The sequence below is a fragment of the Cherax quadricarinatus genome, chromosome 8 (genome assembly GCF_038502225.1).
Source record: "Cherax quadricarinatus isolate ZL_2023a chromosome 8, ASM3850222v1, whole genome shotgun sequence".
NCBI classification, from domain to species: Eukaryota; Metazoa; Arthropoda; class Malacostraca; order Decapoda; family Parastacidae; genus Cherax; species Cherax quadricarinatus.
In genome coordinates this window covers 27,615,727-27,634,728 of record NC_091299.1, presented here as the reverse complement: position 1 = coordinate 27,634,728, position 19,002 = coordinate 27,615,727, and the positions used below count along the sequence as shown (strand labels likewise).

The 19,002-nt window shown below is 38.1% G+C and overlaps 1 protein-coding gene across 2 annotated transcripts in view; it reads left to right on the top strand.

Annotated features, from left to right (window-relative positions):
* The window catches only part of LOC128685435 (aladin), a 39,955-nt gene extending 22,694 nt beyond the window's left edge, over positions 1-17,261 (top strand). For both annotated transcript variants that reach the window (XM_070082994.1, XM_070082995.1), the window contains exons 9-11: positions 9,911-10,039; positions 16,418-16,502; positions 16,643-17,261. In XM_070082994.1, coding sequence (XP_069939095.1) covers positions 9,911-10,039; positions 16,418-16,502; positions 16,643-16,861 — 433 coding nt within the window. In that variant the 3' untranslated portion in view covers positions 16,862-17,261. The remainder of the gene's footprint in view (positions 1-9,910; positions 10,040-16,417; positions 16,503-16,642) is intronic.
* The last annotated feature ends 1,741 nt before the right edge of the window (positions 17,262-19,002 follow it).

The window sequence follows — 19,002 nt, the reverse complement described above, 5'->3', positions numbered from 1 at the left end:
TCTCCACTGAAACTCTCCCACCCTCTTCAGCTTTGTTTCACTTAAAGCCAGGACATCCAGCTTCTTCTCATTCATAACATCCACAATCATCTCTTTCTTATCATCTGCACAACATCCACGCACATTCAGACTTCCCACTTTGACAATTTGCTTCTTCTTATTCTTTTTAGTAATCTTTACAGGAAAAGGGGTTACTAGCCCATTGTTCCCGGCATTTTAGTTGACTTTTACAACACGCATGGCTTACGGAGGAAAGATTCTTATTCCACTTCCCCATGGATATAAAAGGAAAAGTAATAAGACCAAGAACTATTAAGATAAAATCAAAGAAAACTCAGATTGTAATACCTATTATAAAGAAAACAGTGAGGGATGGTTTAAGAATTTGTTGACAACAAAAGATGAATGCTATAATGCAGTGTAATGAGTAAATATAGATGGGCCCTTTACAGTGCTTTGCTTTACAGCAGTTTTCATTTACAGTGGATCCCCGACATTCGATGGCATTGACATTCGATAAATCTGACATTCGATGCATTTTAACGCAAAAATTTCGCCTGGACATTCGATGGAAAACCTGACATTCGATACGATTCTTACGAGACGTGTCCACGTGTGGCCTGAACTGCCCCGTGTGTGCCAGTGTTTACAAGCCAGCCAGTGTGCGCGCATCTAAGGATACATTCGGTACATTCAATATTATCCATATTATCACTGTTTTTGGTGCTTGTATCTGCAAAATAAGTCACCATGGGCCCCAAGAAAGCTTCTAGTGCCAACCCTGTGGTAAAAAGGGTGAGAATTAGTATGGAAATTAAGAAAGATTTTGAAGGGTTTGGGGCTAGCCCTGAGAAGCCTATGCCAGTTGTGGACTCCATTGTGCCTACTTCAAAAATTAAGGAAATGTGTGCAAAGTGGATGAAAATCACCCTAACACAGCTATTGCAAGCCGTGCTGGTGACTATTACAATGACAATGTTATGGCCCATTTTAGACAAATCTTAAAGGAACGGCAACAAAGGTCCAGTGACTCTCAAGCTGGTCCTAGTGGCATTAAAAGAAGGGAAATAACCCCGGAAAAGGACTTTAGAAGGGGATTCCCCTTCTAAACAGTAACAACTTCGACACTCTCCCCTCCTCCTGTCCCATCAATCATCACCAGATCTTCATTAACCCTTTGAGGGTTTTGGTCGTACTAGTACATCTTACGCGTAGGGGTTTTTGACGTACTAGTACCCATAAATTCTAGCGGCCTCAAATCTAGTGGGAGAAAGCTGGTAGGCCTTCATATGAAAGAATGGGTCTATGTGGTCAGTGTGCACAGTCTAAAAAAAATCCTGCAGCACACAGTGCATAATGAGAAAAAAAAAAACTTTGACCATTTTTTTGGAATAAATCAGCGACTTTGCAGTGTATTTTCGTATGGTATTTATTGTTGTATTCTAGTTTTCTTGGTCTCATTTTATAGAATGGAAGACATTACAGAAATTGAGATGATTTTGACTGGTTTTACAATGAAAGGTGCCTTGAAATTGAGCTCAAAGTAGCAGAAATGTTCGATTTTTACCAAACTTCAAAAGTAAACAAATCGTGCCAAGCGTGCAATACACGTCAACTGGTGAGTCTAATATTCTTTCACACGTGCACCAATAATATTTGTACCATTTTTTACACTAATGCAGTAGTCTGCATAACAGTAAATCTTATATTTTTTGTGAGAATAAAAATTCAAAGTGGAAAGCAAAAGAATATAAGAGGGGCCTTGAGACGTGACTAATGACTAGAGGAAATGTCATTTTAGTGCCAGGAATGTCTTTCTTGTTTATTCTGGACTCTATTCGGAAATTGGCATCTTTTGAAATTTGTGTGAAATTGGCAAAATTGCTAAATTCTGACCACTGTACTGGATAGTTGAATTTCATAAATGGGTGGTTTCTTGCACCCATTCGATAGAAAAAATGGAGTTCTAGCGAAATATTCATGTTTTTTGTCGACTAGTACAGTGAAATTGGCCGAAAATGGGGCTCAAAGTGGGCAAAATCGCCGATGCGTAAACATCGCCGAGACCGCTAACTTTGCGAGAGCATAATTCCGTAAGTTTTCTATCAAATTTCAAACTTTTGGTGTCTTTATGATCGGGAAAAGATTCTCTATCTTTTCATAAGAGAAAATAATTTTTTTTTTTTTAAATTTGGCCGACCCTGAGAACGAGTTTCGGAGAGGGCCTGTCGACCCTCAAAGGGTTAAAGGTAAGTGTCAATTATTCTATTGTTATTATTCTATTGTTATTGTTGTTATTGTAATTATTCTATTGCATTAAACTTAATATTTCATGTGGTAATATTTTTTTTTTCATACTTTTGGGTGACTTGCACGGATTAATTTGATTTCCATTATTTCTTATGGGGAAAATTAATTCGACTTTCGATATTTTTGACATTCAATAGCTCTCAGGAACGGATTAGTATCAAATGTCGAGGGTCCACTGTATACCCATTCTTCATTTATTCAGGCTTCCTACAATAAATATATTCATCACTGACTGTAAGTTAAGTACAAAAATATTTTAAGGTAAGTAATGTGTCCTAGGTAGTAGGTTGGTAGACAGCAGCCCAGGGAGGTACTACCATCCTGCCAAGTGAATATAAAATGAAAACCTGTAATTGTTTTACATAGTCAGTGCCGGATCAGCCGGGCTGTGGCTCGTACGTTGGACTGCGTGCGGCCAGCAGTAACAGCCTAGTTGATCAGGCCCTGATCCATCGGGAGGCCTGGTCATGGACCGGGCCGCGGGGGCGTTGATCCCCGGAATAACCTCCAGGTAACCTCCAGGTAATGGTAGGATTGCTGGTGTTTTTTCTGTCTCATAAACATGCAAGGTTTCAGGTACGTCTTGCTACTTCTGCTTACACTTAGGTCACACTACACATACATGTACAAGCATATGCATACACGCCCCTCTGGGTTTTCTTCTATTTTTCTTACTAGTTCTTGTTCTTGTTTATTTCCTCTTACCTCCATGGGGAAGTGAAACAGAATTCTTCCTCCGTAAGCCATGCGCGTCGTAAGAGGCGGCTAAAATGCCGGGAGCAAGGGGCTAGTAACCCCTTCTCCTGTATATATTACTAAATTTAAAAGGAGAAACTTTTCTTTTACCTTTTGGGCCACCCAGCGTCGGTGGGATACGGCCGGTTTGTTGAAAGAAAGAAGTAATGTGTGTGCTGTATATGCATTATTTAGGCCTAGCTCTATTGTTCACTTAATATTTGATTGTGTAAACATGTTATCAAGCTTTTATATGCATTTGAAAGTGGAAAAAGGCTGTGTTTCACTTTACAGCAATTTTTGCTTTACAGCAGTATCATAGAACCTAACCTGCTGTATAAGCAGGGCCTTCCTGTACTAATGACAGTCACTTCCTTCTTGCCTTTGGTTGTATTTTCACTTGGTAATCTATTAGCAGGTGCTGTAATTAGCTAATATCTAATTTCATTTACTTTGTAGCTTTGACTGTTTTTTTTTTCTGTGAAGGATTTTGAAAGGAGTTTCCTGGGAGTTGTTTATTTCATATCATCTTAGATCAATTTGCATTATATCAAGATATGGTAGAAAGACAGTATGTGCAGACCACCCTTTATAGACTATGTTTTGATCTAAATAAAACACAGGATCGGAACATTTTCTTTGTGAGGCAGTAGGTAGATTGATGGGATAATGATAAAAATGTTAAAAGCAGGTGGGGATATAGTATTGAGTGGTTGGTGATATATCCTATCATTTTCTCACATGTCCTTCTAACCCTTAAACTGTCCAAACGTTCACCTGCGTGGCACTCCGAATATTCTGAAAAATAATTTTTTTTTTTTTAAATTAACCCTTTGACTGTCGCGGCCTTATATATACGTCTTACGAGGTACCGTGTTTGACGTATATATACTCATAAATTTTAGCGGCTTCAAATCAAGCAGGAGAAAGCTGGTAGGCCCACATGTGAGAGAATGGGTCTGTGTGGTCAGTGTGCACCATATAAAAAAATCCTGGAGCACGCAGTGCATAATGAGAAAACAAAAACTCCGACCATTTTTTTAATTAAAATGCCGACTTAGTGGTCTATTTTCGTATAGTATTTATGGTTGTATTCTCATTTTCTTGGTCTCATTTGATAGAATGGAAAACATATTATAAAAATAGAGGTGATTTTGATTGATTTTACTATAAAAAGAACCTAGAAATGGAGCTCAAAGTAGGGGAAATGTTTGATTTTTGCCAATGTTCAAAAGTAAACAAATGATGCCATTGTCCAATAAATGTCCAACTAGCCATTCTGATATGCAGTCATGAATGGGTTGATGTTATTTATACAATTATTACAGTATTGCAGTAGTCTGCATAATAGTAAGTCTTCTATTTTTTGTTTGAATAAAAATTCAAAATAGAAAGCAAGAGTAATATCAGAGGGGCCTGGAGACATGACTGATGAGCAAAGAAAATGTTATTTTAGAGCCAGGAATGTCTGCATTGTTCATTCTGGACCTTATTTTGAAATTGTCATATTTTTTAGTTTTCGTGAAATTGGCCAAATTGCAAATTTATGACCACATTATTAGGTAGTTGAAATCGGTAAATGGGCAGTTTCTTGTACTCAATCGATAGAAAAAATGGAGTTCTAAAGAAATAGCTATGAGTTTGGGCGACTGGAACAATGGAATTAGCCGAAAATAGGGCTCAAAGTGGGCGAAATCGCCGATTTGTAAACAGCGCCGAGGTCGCTAACTTTGCGAGAGCATAATTCCATCAGTTTTCCATCAAATTTCGTTTTTTTGGTGTCATTACAATCGGGAAAAGATTCTCTATCATTTCATAAGAAAAAATAAATTTTTTTTTTTTTAAATTTTGCGACACCAGGAGACACCTCAGGATTGGGGGTTGCGACAGTCAAAGGGTTAAAGAGGACAATTTTCAGTGTGCTATAAGACCAAAAAAAAAATTTTAGGACCAGTACTTACCGAGATATAAGACCGGGAAGTTTGCTCTGGATGCTCACCTGACGGCAACATCCAGTCTTGCTGCTTGTAGAAGTGTTGCTGATTTACCTTTTTTTCTCGTTTTTGTTTTAATTTATATAATTTTTATGTTCTGATAATTTTTATGTATGTCTGCCTATCTGTATCTATCTGTTTATCTATCTGTCTAGCTCTGCTTATTTATCTGGTTCTGTTTATATGTCTTTCTGTCTGCCTGTGTGTGCCTGGAGTATATATATGAAACTCCTTGAAGAATGGTGTTATGACAAGCATCAGATAACCGGTGACAGCCAGTGACATTTGATGAATGTGCACTGCTGCAGGGAATGAATGGTGTTATGACAAGCATGAGATAACTGGTGACAGCCAGTGACATTTGATGAATGTGAGTTGCTGCAGGGAACCCTTGCTCTATTTGTTTTTGCTGTTGCACACAAATATGTCTATCTGTATGTCTGTCTGTCTGTGTCTGTCTATCTGTCTGTGTGTTTTTATCTGTCTACCTGTGTGTGTCTGTCTTTCCATCTGTTTGTCTCTGTCTCAGGGAGCTAGTAAACCTGTTGGTTTGTGGTTTATGAGCTGCTCCTTGATTGCTGAGCACGTAACACTGCTATTACTTGTATCATGTTTATTTATGTCTTATATTTACAAACACTGTATAGCACTTTGCCTGGAATTTTTAGGTTATCCTAAGTAATTTACACTATGTATAATAACTGTACTTATGTGTACATGTGAGAGACAGAGATATAGAAAAATAGACAGAGATATTTTTTTAGCTTAAGACTATTTACTTTGTTTTATACTTAATTCTAACTATAGATTCACTACAAATCTTATGATTACAAGCATTGATCCTGATACCAACCTCTTATTTAATGACTTAAATGAATCAAACAGTTACTGTAATTACTACACTGCAGAACAATCAAAGGCACTTCTCAGTGCCAACAACAACATAACTATCTTTAACTACAATATCAGATCTTTAAGCAAGCATTACGATGACCTCATAGCATTACTAAATTCCTTACATGCCAATATGTCCATCATTACACTAACTGAAACCTGGCTAAAGCCTGATAGTACAGATGTCTATGCCATTCCTGGTTACACAGCCATACACAACTGTAGGCCAGACCAACAAGGGGGTGGCACAGCCATATACTACTCAGACCAACTAGAATGTATCACTAATACTTGCACAAGGGATGAACATGGGGAATATATAATAGCTAAATTCAAATCCAAATACCTACAAAAACCTCTCACATTGATAAACATCTACAGAGTTCCACAGTCAAACATTAGCCAATTTAGTCAAAATCTAGGAAGTATGATAACTGATGCACGCATGAACAAAGATCACTTACTACTCTCAGGTGACTTCAATATAAATCTCCTGCAAGACCAGGACCCACACGTTACTGAATTCACAAACACAATGAGTAACTGTATGTTACTACCAACAGTAACAAAACCTACAAGAGTTACAGAGACTAGTGTTTCCCTACTTGACCACATCTGGACCAACACCATATCCCCTTTAAAATCAGGCATAATTACAGATAATACCACAGACCACTACCCTACTTTCCTCATAACAACTCTTGGTAAACTACCCCAAGACACTACTAAAGTCACCTTCAGACTTCACAATGAGGCAGCCATTAATAACTTCGCAACAGCATTAGCAAACATTGATTGGCACACTGAGCTAGAAATCTATACAGATATTAACGAATGTATTAATAATTTTCTAAAAAAGACCCAATACCTCTATAACAAGCACTGCCCTAAAAAAACTAAACAGATGACAGCAAAGAGACTGAACAGTCCCTGGCTAACACCCAGCATTCTCAAATCCATAAATACAAAACACCAATATGAAAAACAGTACAGAATGGGTCACATAACCAGAGACCAAACAAAACGTTACTCGTCAATCCTAACCAGCCTGATAAGAAGGGCAAAAAAATTGTATTATGAGAACAGATTATCCAACTTACGAGGTGATATAAAAAAGACCTGGAAAACACTATCTGAAATTCTGGGAACAAAAAAGATATCACGAAATAGCGAAATAAAATTAGCAAAATCAGATGAACCCCAACTCCCACCAACAGAAACAGCAAACAGACTCAATGATTTCTTCTCCACTATAGGACAAAACCTTGCCCATAAAATCCCAAGCTCAGATACCCCACCAAATAACTACCTCACCGGCAACTACCCGAACACACTGTTCCTAGCTCCGACTAACCCATACGAAGTCTCCCTTATTATCAATGCACTAAAAAACAAGGCAGGAGATTTAAGTACCTTACCACCCTTTATATATAAAAAAGTGTCACAAGTGCTATCTCCAATCATTACAACACTCTTTAACAAATCCATTGAATCCTCCACATTCCCTACAGTACTCAAAATAGCAAGGGTCACCCCGATCCACAAAGGAGGAGACCAAACAGAGTTGAATAACTATAGGCCAATATCCAACTTACACCCTCTCTCAAAAATCTTTGAAAAACTAATTCATAAACGAATCTACTCCTACCTTATCTCCCAAAACATACTCAACCCCTGCCAATTTGGATTCAGGCCTAATAAAAATACTAATGATGCTATTATACACATGCTAGAACATATATACACTGCAATAGAGAAAAAAGAAGTCCCACTGGGGATCTTCATTGACTTACGTAAAGTTTTTGATACAGTTGACCATGACTTGCTCCACGTAAAATTGTCACACTATGGTATAAGAGGGCACTCCCTCAATTACCTCAAGTCATACCTCAGCAACAGAAGCCAATATGTGTACGCAAATGGGGCAAACTCTTCTGCGCAACCAATTACAGTTGGTGTCCCACAGGGAAGTGTCCTTGGCCCTCTTCTCTTTCTCCTATACATAAATGACCTTCCAAATGCTTCGCAATTACTCAAACCCACACTATTTGCAGATGACACTACATACGTCTTCTCTCACCCGAGCCCAGTCACACTAGCCAATACTGTAAATACCGAATTACAGAAAATATCTACCTGGATGAGGACTAACAAACTTACACTAAACATTGACAAAACCTACTTCATTCAGTTTGGTAACAGAGCTACAGATGTCCCTCTTAACATAATGATAAACGGATCACCTATCACAAAGCTAACAGAGGGAAAATTCTTAGGAATCCACCTTGATAATAGACTCAAATTTCATACACATATACAACAAATTTCTAAGAAAATTTCCAAGACTGTAGGCATACTATCGAAGATACGGTACTATGTTCCACAGTCAGCCCTCCTGGCCCTATATCACTCTCTTATTTACCCCTATCTCACCTATGGAATTTGTGCATGGGGCTCAACAACAGTTAACCATCTCAGACCACTAATTACCCAACAAAAGGCTGCAGTTAGAATGATAACAAATTCTCACTACAGGCAGCACACTCCACCAATATTCAATACACTAAACCTACTCACCATACAAAACATCCATACTTATTACTGCACCTATTACATACATAGAACACTTAACTCTGATATTAACCCTCCCCTCAAACATCTCCTTGCCAACCTCAACAGAACACATGACCATAACACAAGGCACAGATCACTCTTTGATGTTCCTCGTGTTCATCTCACACTATGCAAAAACTCAATGCACATAAAAGGCCCTAAAATCTGGAATTCATTACCTGTAAATATAAAAGAAACACTACCTGTTTATAAATTCAAGTCTCTACTCAAAGATCACTTACTCACCCAAAACCAAATAAATACTGAATAACTGAACCTTATAAATTGTATATCTTAAATGTTTCTCACAATTATATCACATAAATGTTAAACCTAAAACCCAATCTAACTTTATTATTTTTTAAATACACTACCTAACAGAATCCTTCATATGACCTGTCTTTGTAATACTCACTTGTGCTTTATAGTAATCTGTTTACATTAATGTTTTATCACTGACTTCATCATTGCTTAGTTAATCTTAAGTTAATTTTAAGCCAGCCCGTAATGCTATGCATAGTATAAGTGGCTTTGGCATACTGCTCTTATCTGTATTTTTTTGTACCTCTGTATGTGTGCACAAATTTATAATAAATAAATAAATAAAAAATAGGCAGAGATATAGACAGACAGATATACAGACAGATACAGACAGACAGCCAAACCCATCCAGCCGACCAGCTAGCCAGTCTGCTGAATACATAAGAACATAAGAAAGAAGGAACACTGCAGCAGGCCTACTGGCCCATGCAAGGCAGGTCCATGTCACCCCCCAGCTTAGACCAATTGACCCACCTAGTCAGGTCACATCCACTGAAGAAAGCACGGCATCTGACCTAGTAGCATAGGCTAGTCAGGTCCAACTCACACCCACTCATGTATTTATTTAACCTATTTTTACATTCCTCTTAAAATGGGAGTGTTAATACGACATAACATCAGTGAATCCCTGGTGTTTGCCGTGCTATTTGCTCTAGCTGGCGCTCAATTGAACTGGTGCTCCCACAAGGTACTAAGTGGTCCCCGATTTTTTTTCATACTGTGCACACTGAGTACACAGACCCATTCTTTCATGTCTAGGCAACTCAGGCCTATCGCACCAAATTTGAAGGAATGGAAAATAAAACGTTGATCTACGTTTGGAGCTGCGCACGTGCACATAGATCTACATATGGACAGTTTAAGGGTTAAACCACTTGTCTGTATCTGTTGCCAAGATTTATAACAGAACTTAATCATGATAAACCTCTTTTTGAAGTTAAATTTAATCTATAAACAAAGATTTACTGTACAGATAAAGTCATTCTATCATACTTATCAGCAAGCCTTTTCTCTCAAGCATAGTGTATTTTGACTTTCTTCAGTGTGGGTGGAGCAGTGAGGCAGCTAGCATGGGACCCACGCAGTGAACGGTTGGCCATTGTGTTCCGTGATACAGAGTGTGTGGTGCTCTTCCACACACACACTCATCCTACACTGCATCTTTCTCCAGGGTAAGTCAGTCTTACAGTAAGGTATTAGCCTCCATAGAAAATATGGTATTACTCTTAAATTTAACATGCAAATTGACAAAATTGGTTCAAAATGGCTGGTAGGGAGTGAGAGTGAGTGTGAGTGAGTGAAAGTCTGAGTGTGCATACATACATATACATCACATACACGGAATTAAAAAAAAATTCAATTTAAAAACATCATCTAAAATAAATGCTGCAGACATTCTAGGAACTAAAGCAACATTTCCTCTGCTCATTAATCATGTACTAAGGCTTCTCCTATATTACACTTGCCCACCATTTTAAATTCATCATCACATAAATAAAAGATTTGCCCTATTTCTCAGATAAAATATAACCAGGAATGATTGGTCATGATTTAGGGTGTCCCAATAATTGAATCAGACGTAGTAAAAACCCATAAAACAGATTGGGGGGGTGTAGGCCTTTTTTTTTTTTCTTTTTTTTTTTTTTAAACAAGTCTGCCGTCTCCCACCAAGGTAGGGCGACCCCAAAAAAAAAAGAAAATCCCCAAAAAGAAAATACTTTCATCATCATTCAACACTTTCACCTTACTCACACATAATCACTGTTTTTGCAGAGGTGCTCAGAATACAACAGTTTAGAAGTATATATGTACGTATAAAGATACACAACATATCCCTCCAAACTGCCAATATCCTAAACCCCTCCTTTAGAGTTCAGGCATTGTACTTTCCATTTCCAGGACTCAAGTCTGGCTATATAAAAATAACCGGTTTCCCTGAATCCGTTCAATAAATATTACCCTGCTCACACTCCAACAGCTCATAAGGTCCCAAATACCATTCGTCTCCATTCACTCCTATCTAACATGCTCACGCATGCTTGCTGGAAGTCCAAGCCCCTAGCCCACAAAACCTCCTTTACCCCCTCCCTCCAACCTTTTCGAGGACGACCCCTACCCCGCCTTCCTTCCCCTACAGATTTATACACTCTCCATGTCATTCTACTTTGATCCATTCTCTCTAAATGACCAAACCACCTCAAACCCCCTTCAGCCCTCTGACTAATACTTTTATTAACTCCACACCTTCTCCTAAGTTCCACACTCCGAATTTTCTGCATAATATTTACACCACACATTGCCCTTAGACAGGACATCTCCACTACCTCCAACCACCTCCTCGCTGCAGCATTTACAACCCAAGCTTCACACCCATATAAGAGTGTTGGTACTACTATGCTTTCATACATTCCCTTCTTTGCCTCCATAGATAACATTTTTTGCCTCCACATATACCTCAATGCACCACTCACCTTTTTTCCTTCATCAATTCTATGATTAACCTCATCCTTCATAAATCCATCCACTGACATGTCAACTCCCAAATATCTGAAAACATTCACTTCTTCCATACTACTCCTCCCCAGTTTGATATCCAATTTTTCTTTATCTAAATCATTTGACACCCTCGTCACCTTACTCTTTTCTAAGTTCACTTTCAACTTTCTACCTTTACACACACTCCCAAATTCATCCACTAACCTTTGCAATTTTTCTTTAGAATCTCCCATAAGCACAGTATCATCAGCAAAAAGTTACTCTGTCACTTCCCATTTTGTATTTAATTCCCCATAATTTAATCCCACCCCTCTCCCGAACACCCTAGCATTTACTTCTTTTACAACCCCATCTATAAATATATTGAACAACCATAGTGACATTACACATCCCTGTCTAAGACCTACTTTTACCGGGAAGTAGTCTCCCTCTCTTCTACACACCCTAACCTGAGCCTTACTATCCTCATAAAAACTTTACAGCATTTAGTAACTTACCATCTATTCCATATACTTGTAATTTCTACCACATTGCTTCCCTATCCATTCTATCATATGCCTTTTCTAAATCCATAAATGCAATAAAAACTTCTCTTTCTTTCTTTCAACACACCGGCCGTATCCCACCGAGGCGGGGTGGCCCAATAGGAAAAACAAAAGTTTCTCCTTTTACATTTAGTAATATATACAGGAGAAGGGGTTACTAGCTCCTTGCTCCTGGCATTTTAGTTGCCTCTTACAAGACGCATGGCTTACGGAGGAAGAATTCTGTTTCACTTCCCCATGGAGATAAGAGGAAATAAACAAGAACAAGAACTAGAAAGAAAATAGGAGAAAACCCAGAGGGGTGTTTATATATATGCTTGTACATGTATGTGTAGTGTGACCTAAGTGTGAGTAGATGTAGCAACACATAACTGAAACCTTGCATGTTTATGAGACAGAAAAATGGACACCAGCAATCCTACCATCATGTAAAACAATTATAGGTTTACATTTTACACTCACTTGGCAAGATGGTAGTACCTCCCTGGGTGGTTGCTGTCTGCCAACCTACTACCTAGAAAAAACTTCTCTACCTTTATCTAAATGCTGTTCACATATATGCTTCAATGTAAACACTTGATCTACACATCCCCTACCAACTCTAAAACCTCCTTTCTCATCCGTAATTCTACATTCTGTCTTACCTCTAATTCTTTCAATAATAACCCTACCATACACTTTTCCAGGTATACTCAGTAAACTTATTCCTCTGTAATTTTTACAATCTCTTTTTTTCCCCTTCCCTTTATATAAAGGGACTATACACACTCTCTGCCAATCCCTAGGTACCTTCCCCTCTTTCATACATTTATTAAAAATACTAACCACTCCAACACTATGTCCCCCCCTGCTTTTAACATTTCTGTCATGATCCCGTCAGTTCCAGCTGCTTTACCCCCTTTCATTCTACTTAATACCTCACGCACCTTCCCCGCACTCACATCCTGCTCTTCTTCACTCCTAAAAGATGGTATACCTCCCTGTCCAGTGCATGAAATTACCGCCTCCCTTTCTTCGTCGACATTTAAAAGTTCCTCAAAATATTCTTGCCATCTACCCAATACCTCCATCTCCCCTACTCTGTTTTTAACTGACTTAACTGTTTTTAACTAGGCTTTCTTAACTTGTTTAACTCACTCCCAATTTTTTTCTTATTTTCATTAAAATTTCTTGGCAGTGCCTCTCCCACTCTATGATCCGCTCTCCTTTTGCACTCTCTCACCACTCTTCACCTTTCGTTTACTCTCCATATACTCTACTCTTCTTATAACACTTCTGCTTTGTAAATATCTCAAATAAGCTACCTTTTTCTCTTTTATCACACCCTTTACTTCATCATTCCACCAATCACTCCTCTTTCCTCCTACACCCACCCTCCTATAACCACAAACTTGTGCCCCACATTCTAATACTGCATTTTGAAGACTATTCCAACCCTCTTCAATCCCCCCACTAATACTTGCACCAGCCTACCTTTCTGCCAATAGTTGCTTATATTTTACCCGAACTTCCTCCTCCCTTAGTTTATACACTTTCACCTCCCTCTTACTTGTTGTTGCCATTTTCCTCTTATCCCATCTACCTCTTACTCTAACTGTAGCTACAACTATATAATGATCCGATATATCAGTTGCCCCTCTATAAACGTGTGCATCCTGGAGCCTACCCATCAACCTTTTATCCACCAATACATAATCTAACAATCTACTTTCATTATGTGCTATATCATACCTTGTATATATATTTATCCTCTTTTTCATAAAATATGTACAGTATTACTTATTACCAAACTTCTGTCTATACATAGCTTAATTAACCCTTAAACTGTCCAACCAGATCTACATTCACATGTGTAGTGCTCCAAAAGTAGATCTTCATTTTTTTACATATTTTCAAATATAAAAAAAAAATGTAGATCATAGTTTTTTTACACATTTTCCAATGTAAAAAACAAAAGAAGATCTACAGTTTAACCCGTAAACGGTCCAAACGCATATACGTATACGTTTTTACCGCTAGTGCCCCAAACGTATATATACGTTTTATGTGTCCTACATTTAACATTGCCTCGATAAGCCTGAGTCGCCTAGACATGTGAAAATGGGTGTGAGCACTCACTGTGCACCATATTAAAATAATTGGGGATGCCTGGGTACCATATGCTCTTTTTTCCTATTAAAAAACAACAATTTTTTTTTTTCTCAAAAAAGTTGGGGCAATACGGTAGTGAACGTATATATACGTTTGGACCATTTACGGGTTAAGGGTTAAAGACTCCCCATTTTCATTTACCCCTGGCACTCCAAATTTACCTACTACTCCCTCCACAGCATTTTTACCCACTTTAGCATTAAAATCCCCAACCACAAGTACTCTCACACTTGGTTCAAAACTCCCCATGCATTCACACAACATTTCCCAAAATCTCTCTCTCTACTCTATACTTCTTTCTTCCCCAGGTGCATATACACTTACTATAACCCACTTCTCACATCCAACCTTTATTTTACTCCACATAATACTTGAATTATTACATTTATAGTCCCTTTTTTCCTGCCATAGCTTATCCTTCAACATTATTACTACTCCTTCTTTAGCTCTAACTCTGTTTGAAACCCCTGACCTAATACCATTTATTCCTCTCCACTGTAACTCACCCACCCCCTTCAGCTTTGTTTCACTTAAAGCCAGGACATCCAGCTTCTTCTCATTCATAACATCCACAATCATCTCTTTCTTATCATTCACATAACATCCACGCACATTCAGACTTCCCACTTTGACAATTTTCGTCTTGTTCTTTTTAGTAATTATTACAGAAAGGGGGTTACTAGCCCATTGTTCCTGGCATTTTAGTTGACTTTTACAACAAGCATGGCTTACGGAGGAAAGATTCTAATTCCGCTTTCTCATGGATATAAAAGGAAAAGTAATAAGAACAAGAACTAAGATAAAATCAAAGAAAACTCAGTTGAGTGTGTATAAATAAACGTGTACATGTATGTTTAGTGTGACCTAAGTGTAAGTAGAAGTAGCAAGACGTACCTGTAATCTTGCATATTTATGAGACAGACAAAAGACACCAGCAATCCTACCATCATGTAAAACAATTACAGGCTTTCGTTTTACATTCACTTGCCAGGACGGTAGTACCTCCCTGGGTGGTTGCTGTCTACCAACCAACACTATGTCCCTCCCCCTGCTTTTAACATTTCTGTCATGATCCCTTATCCATCAATAATCAAGTATTTCCACTACTTTGGGCCCAATTTCCTGTCCTGAAACCAACCAGATTAACTCTTTGTCAGTAGTATATCTTCCATTCTATCAAATGATACCAAGAAACAGCCAATAAAGCCATAAAAACCATCCTAGAAAACACCTCAAAGTCCCTATTTTAAACAAACACGAGGTCAGAGTTTTTCCCCTCATGCACTGTGTTGAGCAGGATTTTTTTATATAGTGCACACTCATTGCACAGGCCTATTCTTTGATGTCTAGGCGAAAAATTTACTGCTGACAGCATATCTAAGGGAGCTGAGTTCAAAACATAGATCTTCATAAGTGACCCTAGTGTCAATAATGGAGATCTATGGACAAGACACTGATAAGGTTAACAGCACATTTTATGAGCACTCAGATGTAGAGTGCGATCTTACTACTTAACATTATACATTTTGTTATTAGTTAAGAAAAATATAAGCACATCCAGTTTAAAGAAATAACCACTGTGTTGATGGTTGAGTTGACTATGTTTGTTATGAATCTTTGACTGGTAACCTGCCCAAGGTAAAGGTTGGGTTGAACTCAGAAAGGAATCATTTGATTTAACATGAACTGGGTTTACTGCCAACTGCATATGAAGGTTAACATGTTTGTTGGCTTTCTGTCTTGACAAGGTGATAATTCTCTTAGGAGGAGGCTCACAGTAGCCTCTAAGTACTGTAGCTTATAACCTTATGCTGCTTACAGAGGATAAACAAAATGAATTCGGTGAAGTGAAATTGAGGAGGAGGAGGAGGAGGATAGCAAGTGGAATTGTGAATAAACACTCTAATTTATGTATGTCTTGTAGCTCAAGTATTTTCACTACATTAAAAGAGAAAATGATTATCCAGCATTAGCATATTTTGTCTTGATCATACTGGATTTAATTTTCAGAATTTGAATACCTTTTGACTACAAATGTATTATTTTTATACTGCTCTATTTAATGTATTATATAGGAACCCACGTATTGGAAGTTTATGGAAATTGGCATTAATTGTTTTTTTATTAGCAGTATCATGATGTATGGTTAGAGATTAGACTCAGCCTTACAAAAAGGCACGGTTGGTGCAGGATTGTCTCTTGTCATGGGAATAGAATTTCTTACTGGAATTTCAAAGTTTTGCTATGAGTTGACTCTTAATATCTAAGTAGATGGTGGTGTGTAGAATAGTTTGTTCCAAGGATATTTTCTTTAAAATGTACTATACCTATTTATAAATCATAAAAAATTTTTGGCAGTGGATTCATAAGAGGTGAAGCTGGTCACATTGCTGTCAGTGTGAGTTTTCAAGAGAACTTATGCAGTGGCGCTGTGCTATCCGTGGTATGTCCCATTTTCATATTAACTAAATACATACTGTATTTTAATATCGTACTGAAATTTCTCTTGATATAATGAATAAGAATGAAAGTATGAAATAATTAAGAAATTTATTGTAAGAGTATTTCAATTTTGTTGAACAGGTGTGGAGCAGTGGCCAGGTACAGCATCTTCCCATGCGTTACTCTTCCCGAGAACCTCTCAACTCTTCTCTTGATACCAGTCTCTTCAGTGCCTCTGTCCCTGTCCGAGTAGCGCATAATTCCTTGCTTAATTCCAGCATTCCTCGCAATACCTCCATGGGTTATGCTGGTTCATCAGTTATGTCACCCCTTATTGGTGGTCTGTTCACTTCACCCTGATTTGGTTGTAAATTTAAAGCTCAAGATTTAGTGCCTGATTTGAATTACATTAATATAGATACAGGTTGATATTTCTAAATATTTTTATATTTCCAAAATTATTTAAATTATCTCTTTAGTTGTTTATGTTCATGACTTGAAAACTTTGACCTGCTTTTTTATATGATGTGCCCTATCACTGTCAGTCTTTTTCCTTCTTTTTCCTACCCCCTCTCATTCATCTGCTGTTTTGTAGAAATAACCTGACCATCTTAGCACATGTTTTCATATACATATTTTAAAATTAAAATTTTTTCTTATTAACACTTGTCATTTCCCACCAATGTTAAGGTGATGCAAAGCAGGAAGTATTCACTATCACTCATTTTCTTTCTTCTCACTAAATATCTCTCATTCTTTCTTTTTCTCACTTTCTCTGTATAAATTGACAAGTCATTCTTCCACCTTTCTCCTCCTCTGTCTCCTTTCTCTCTCTTGTCTCTTATCCTCATCCTCATAATCCTCATCATCCTCATCCTCTTCCTCATCATCCTCCTCCTCATCATCATCCATCATTATCCATCATCATCATCATGATCATCATCATGATTATCATCATCATGATTATCATCATCATCATGATCATCATCATCATGATCATCATCATGATCATCATGATGATCATCATCATGATCATCATCATCATGATCATCATCATGATCATCATGATCATCATCATCATGATCATCATCATCATGATGATGATGATCATCATGATCATCATCATCATCATTATCATCATCATCATCATCATCATCATCATCATCATCATCATCATGATCATGATCATCATCATCATCATCATCATCATCATCATCATCATCATCATCATCATCATCATCATCATGATCATCATCATCATCATCATCATCATCATCATCATCATTATCATCATCATCATGATCATCATCATCATGATCATCATCATGATCATCATCTCCCTCCCTCCCTCCCTCTCTCCCTCCCTCCCTCCCTCCCTCCCTTCCTCCCTCCTCCTCCCTCCCTCCCTCCCTTCCTCCCTCCTCCTCCCTCCTCCTCCCTCCTCCTCCCTCCTCCTCCTCCCTCCTCCTCCCTCCTCCTCCCTCCTCCTCCTCCCTCCTCCTCCCTCCTCCTCCCCCTCCCCTCCCCCTCCTCCTCCCTCCTCCTCCTCCCTCCTCCTCCTCCCTCCTCCTCCTCCCTCCTCCTCCTCCCTCCTCCTCTACATCTACATTAACAAGAAATAAATTTAAAGCTCCTGCATTTTGGTTACTTTATCCACCTTCTTTCTTGCTATCCCCTTTTTTTTTTACCAAGCTTCTCAACTCTCACACCTGTACAGATTCTACACAAATTTTGTACATTAAATGAAATAAAATTGTTTTATGTTTATTTGTTTATGTTTTGACTTGAATTCCTGATTATCTCATCTCAGACAAAATAGTTGGAAGACCTGAGCATATCTAAAATGATTTTCACTACATTCACAAGAAAATGTTGAGAATAATCAAATTTTACCACTACCAAGGATACATTCTATTAAGAAAGAGACCATTATATTTACAAATGCTTCTAGTGTGAATACTTGTGAGGGGGTTACTAATCTATGGACCCTTGTGGGTTTAGCACTTAGTTATGATTATAATAAATTCTTTCTTCTTCTTTCAACAAACCGGCCGTATCCCACCGAGGCGGGGTGGCCCAAAAGGAAAAACGAAAGTTTCTCCTTTTACATTTAGTAATATATACAGAAGAGGTTACTAGCCCCTTGCTCCCGGCATTTTAGTCGCCGCTTACAACACGCATGGCTTACGGAGGAACAATTCTGTTCCACTTCCCCATGGAGGTAAGAGGAAATAAACAGGAACTAGAAAGAAAATAGAAGAAAGCCCAGATGGGTGTGTATATATATGTTTGTACATGTATGTGTAGTGTGACCTAAGTGTAAGTAGAAATAGCAAGACATACCTGAAATCTTGCATGTTTATGAGACAGAAAAAAGGACACCAGCAATCCTACCATCATGTAAAACAATTACAGGCTTCCGTTTTACACTCACTTGGCAGGACGATAGTACCTCCCTGGGCGGTTGCTGTCTACCAACCTACTACCTAGGTATAATAAAT